At 43.9% G+C, this 5000-nt stretch overlaps 1 protein-coding gene across 1 annotated transcript in view; it reads left to right on the plus strand.

Annotated features, from left to right (window-relative positions):
• Positions 1-4401: 4401 nt before the first annotated feature.
• LOC137650766 (uncharacterized) overlaps positions 4402-5000 on the plus strand; it is a 1813-nt gene continuing 1214 nt past the window's right edge. The window contains exons 1-2 of the mRNA XM_068383922.1: positions 4402-4827; positions 4945-5000. The exon at positions 4945-5000 is cut by the window's right edge and continues 281 nt beyond it. Of these exons, the coding sequence (XP_068240023.1) occupies positions 4402-4827; positions 4945-5000 (482 nt within the window). The remainder of the gene's footprint in view (positions 4828-4944) is intronic.

Raw genomic sequence — 5000 nt, forward strand, 5'->3', positions numbered from 1 at the left:
TATAAACCCCTAACAATATAACCAAATCGATGTTAACGTCATGGATCTAATAAAGAACTATATGTACGTGTCAAAATTGTGTTTCTCCATCATTCACGTTAAGCAATAGAAGAATAGTGCATTAACATCGTTCAATTAAATTGTTAAACTACCATCAACGACTCACGCTGAAATTCTATAATAACTCTTATACGTGAGTCTTAAGAAGTGGAATTACTGCCTGTTATAAACAACTACAGATAAGATGGAGGAGTCTGATGAGACTGTTCAGAATATTGCTCCCGTCGAAAACTCGGGTACGACAGTTTATATTCGAACATTAAAAAATAAATTGAGATCATCACTTGGCAACGTAACGAAAAAACGCAATGAACTCATAGGCCTCATGTCAAATCCTGACAACCTGCACTTGGTGAAAACGTGTCTAGAAGAATATAACGAAGCTTTCGATAAGTACAAAGAAAACTTCAATTGTGTCATGGATAACATCTCAGACGAATTGGAGGAGGACCAGGAATTGTCCAGCTATGAGACCAAGGAAATTAGCATTCTTCAATTCCGAAACCATACTGGTGAATGGATAGCTATAAACGAAAAACGACTTGAAGAAGACCTGGAGAGTCTTTTAAGCCGATCTGGTTCAAAACGTTCTTCCAAACGGCCTTCTTCCCTTCCTTCTGGCAAATCGGCTACGTCCGAAAAGGTGCGAGCCAAAGAACGCCTCGCCGAGTTGCTTGCCGAAAAAGAACTTGTGACAAAGAAAAAGGAACAGGAGGCAAAGACAGAAGAGATTCTATTGGATATCGATATAGCCAAGACTCGAGCAAAAGCACGTGTTTTTGCAGAAACCGAAAATGACATTGGCGATGACAATGTTGGTAACAAAGACAATGATACACATACCAGCATTATTGTGCAACGAGCCAACCATCAGGACGTGAATGTTATGGTCGCCGGACCTAGTGTAGCTGCCCCTGGAATTTGTGCGAGTGAAGGTGCTAATACGGCTATCGGTGGCAATATGGCTAACCAGGTTATACTCCCTGTCACCCAGGAAAATAGTGCCAGCTTACCCAGTCTAAATCCCAGCACTACACAAGAATTTGTTCCCAGAAATTCTTCAGAGACTGTTACTAACACTCTTGCAACTCCGGTCAACGCTTCGAATGCCAAGTCATCAACGTTTCCAAATCTAGAACAGTAGACGCATACGCCTGTAAATATACCTGTGAACAGTAACTTTGGTGCACCCTATCCACTGCCTAATTCACCTCCAGTTAACACCATACAGCAGCAGATTACTGGTATCGCCACAGCTCTAGCTTTGCCTGCACCGCAAGTTCCCAAGTTTACCAATGATCTTCTGGAATACAGTGACTTCAAACTGGCGTGCGACACCAGGATCTCCTCTAGAACAGCCAGTAGCAGTGACAGACTTTACTACCTTCTACAGCATACCGACGGTGAACCTAAGAACCTCATCAGCAGCTGTATATACATGCAGGCAGACCAAGGATATAGTCGGGCAAGACAGTTGCTACAACAAGAGTATGGTGATCGTTATAAAGTATCCCTGGCATTCTTGAAACAACTAAACGAGTGGAAGCCGAAAAAACCAGACGAAGGGAAATGTCTGAAAAGATATTCGCATTACTTGCTAAAATGCTTCAGCGCCATGCAAACACTTACTCACCTGGCTGTTCTTGATCAGGCACCGAACCTGCAGGTGGTAGTCCTGAAATTGCCAAGTTATCTCCAGAATAAAGGGCACGAAAAAGCCACAAACCGCAGACTCCTCGAGAACAGGTCTTCGTGCTTTGGTGACATTGTCCAGTTTGTTATTAACGCAGCAGAGTGCGTCAATGACCCAGTGTTCGGCAAAGAAGCAATGCATAGAGAACTGAATTCTAGTAAACCATCAAAAGGGAAACCAACAGAATCTGCATTTGCTATGCAAGTTAATCTTGAGAGCCAAAGTAGAACTCGTGGTTTTAGGTCGCCCTCCTGTTTTTACTGCAGCAAAAATCACGATCTGGATAACTGTGCAGATTTCAGGCAGAAATCTCTCGAAGAGAAAAGAAAGTTTATTATAGAGCAGCGTAGATGCTTCAGTTGCTATGGTCTGAATCATACATCGAAGGGGTGCATGAACAAGCGAAAATGTCACTAATGTGGCAAAGGTCATCCTACGGCCATGCGTATAGATGGCTTCAAACTACCTTGGAGGTCAGACTACTCGGACAGATCTTCATATTCTCAAAACCATACGGAGGAATCAAGCCAAAACCCTCCAGATACCGCTACCAGCAACTTTATTTCTCATGATTCCTCAATGGTTCTTCAAGCAATAATACCTGTTCGTATAAAGCAGAGGGGAACCAACCGAGAAGTTCTCACCTACGCCCTCTATGACCCAGGAAGCACAGGGTGCTTCCTATCAGAAGAACTGAAAGATGACTTGCAAGCTTCCGGTGTTCAAACAAATCTGCGTCTGAAAACTATGCATGGGGAAAGCATAGTCAAAACCTACCTTGTCCAGGATCTCTTCGTCAGTGATATAAACGGCCAGAATGGTATACTGCTTCCAAAAACGTATTCCAGACAAGAAATTCCAGTGAGCCATGATCAAATACCCCGTCCAGAATTGTTACGACGCTGGCCATATCTTCACGACGTGGCAAAATCGATTCCTGAAATAATGCCAGAAGTAGACTGATTGGCAGTAATTGCCCACTAGCAATGGAGCGTCTGAAAATCATATCAACAGACGGCAAAGGCCCATTCGCTCTGCAGTATCGTCACGGATGGACAGTCAGCTCCCCGGTAGAAGACAAAAGCGTAACGTCTACACATCGAGTAAACAGTAATCGCATTGTGACCGAGGACATTGAGCAGGCTACTGAAATTCTCTCCCAAACAGAATACTGAATATTCTGGAAAGTGACTTTATTGATAGCCGGGTAGCAAGGTATCCTGGAGAGAAAGGATTGTCTCCAGAGGACTCTACATTCATGAAGAAGGCCGAAAGCAATGTCGTGTTTAAAGACGGTCACTTTGAGATCCCTCTCCCTTTCAGGAATCAGAACTTAATGGTGCCAAATAATAAGATCCTTGCAATCAAACGAGCACTCTATCAAAAGAAGAAAATGCAAAAGGATCCCAAGTACCACTCCAACTACGTCAACTTCATTGACAAAATACTCCAGAATGACTATGCTGAACGTATCCCAGACTCCCTGCTCACAGCCAAATCTGGACATATGTGGTACCTGCCCCATCATGGAGTGTACAATCAAAGAAAACCAGATAAAATTAGTGGTGTTTGACTGTAGTGCAAAATTCAATGGAATATCCTTAAACGATCAGTTGCTGCAAGGGCCTGATCTCACCAATTCTCTGATAGGTGTTCTAACCAGATTCAGAGAACACCAGGTAGCTTTCACTTGTGACGTGGAGTCTATGTTCTACCAAGTGAAAGTACCCTAACACCAATACAACCATCTCAGATTTCTCTGGTGGCCAAACGGTGACATATCAAAAGAACTCGAAGAGTACTGGATGAAGGTACACCTGTTCGGCGCAGTGAGTTCACCAAGTATCGCCAACTACGCACTTAGACGTGTCGCAGAGGAAGGAAGCAACTTAAGTTCAGAAGTCGCCCATACAATTAAGCGGAACTTCTACGTCGATGACTGTCTAAAGTCTGTACCCAGTGCCACCGAAGCCAGTTCTCTGATTGCTGAACTGACTGCCACCTGCCGGGGCTGTGGCTTCAGACTGTGTAAATTTACTAGTAATGACGTCGCTGTCCTAAACACCATCCCAGCTGACGATCGATCAAAAGAGTTAAAGACAAGAGACATCAATTATGACCCACTGCCTACCGAGCACGCCCTCGGAATACTTTGGGTCGTCGAAACGGACACATTTGGCTTCTCAGTGTTGTTGCCAGACAAGCCACTGACGAGAAGAGGCATACTCTCCATAGTATCATCCATCTATGACCCCCTTGGTTTCGCGGCTCCATTTGTGCTGCTGGCAAAGCAAATACTGCAAGACCTCTGCAAAGAAACCAATCTCGCCTGGGATGACGAAGTGCCTGATGATCACCAGCGACGTTTCAAACAATGGATTATTGAAGTCCCGAACCTTCAGAAGATAACAATCCCGAGATGTCTGAATTTACCACAGCAAGCAAAAGATACGACTTTTCAGATGCACATTTTCTCAGATGCCAGTACATCTGGGTATGGCGCTGTTGCATACCTAACCTCAAACGAGGGTGGATGTTCGAAAACTTAATTTCTCATCGGAAAAGCAAGGGTTGTTCCATTGAAAGCAACATCTATCCCACGGCTTGAACTCACAGCGGCTGCTGTAGCTGTAAATTTAGGACAGAAAATGACCCTTGAGCTTGATCTCCATCTCAACGAAATCTGCTATTACACAGGTTCAACGACAGTCCTTTATTACATCAGAGCTGAGAGAAAGTATTTTCCAGTGTTTGTGGCCAACAGAGTCCGTCAAATAAGAGACTTCAGCAACGCTAACCAGTGGAAGTACGTTAGCACTGATTTGAACCCAGCAGACGTTGCATCACGTGGAGTAAGTTCTGTGATATCGTCAGACATGACTCGTTGGCTGGAAGGTCCGGATTTCTTGAATATGCCGGCTTCAGAATGCCCTGCAAAGATGCACCCCAGCAGCGAACCGCAGGTTACAGAAGAAGACTTAATGTGTTTAGTTACTACAACTACATCAGAAGAAGGATCACCATTTATGACTTTAATCACATATTTCTCCATGTGGGAGAGACTGAAGAGAGCAGTAGCAGTATTCATAGCATTTTTGGCTTTCTTACAAAACAAAGAACAAACTATAAATTTAAGGACCGCACAGATCATGCAAAAGGCTGAAAAGGCAATCGTTTGCTTTATACAAAAGATCACCTTTGCAAACGAGGTCGAGAAACTCAAGAAGACAACCACGAAAGAAGACAA

This window comes from Palaemon carinicauda, chromosome 12, assembly GCF_036898095.1.
Source record: "Palaemon carinicauda isolate YSFRI2023 chromosome 12, ASM3689809v2, whole genome shotgun sequence".
Lineage (NCBI taxonomy): Eukaryota > Metazoa > Arthropoda > Malacostraca > Decapoda > Palaemonidae > Palaemon > Palaemon carinicauda.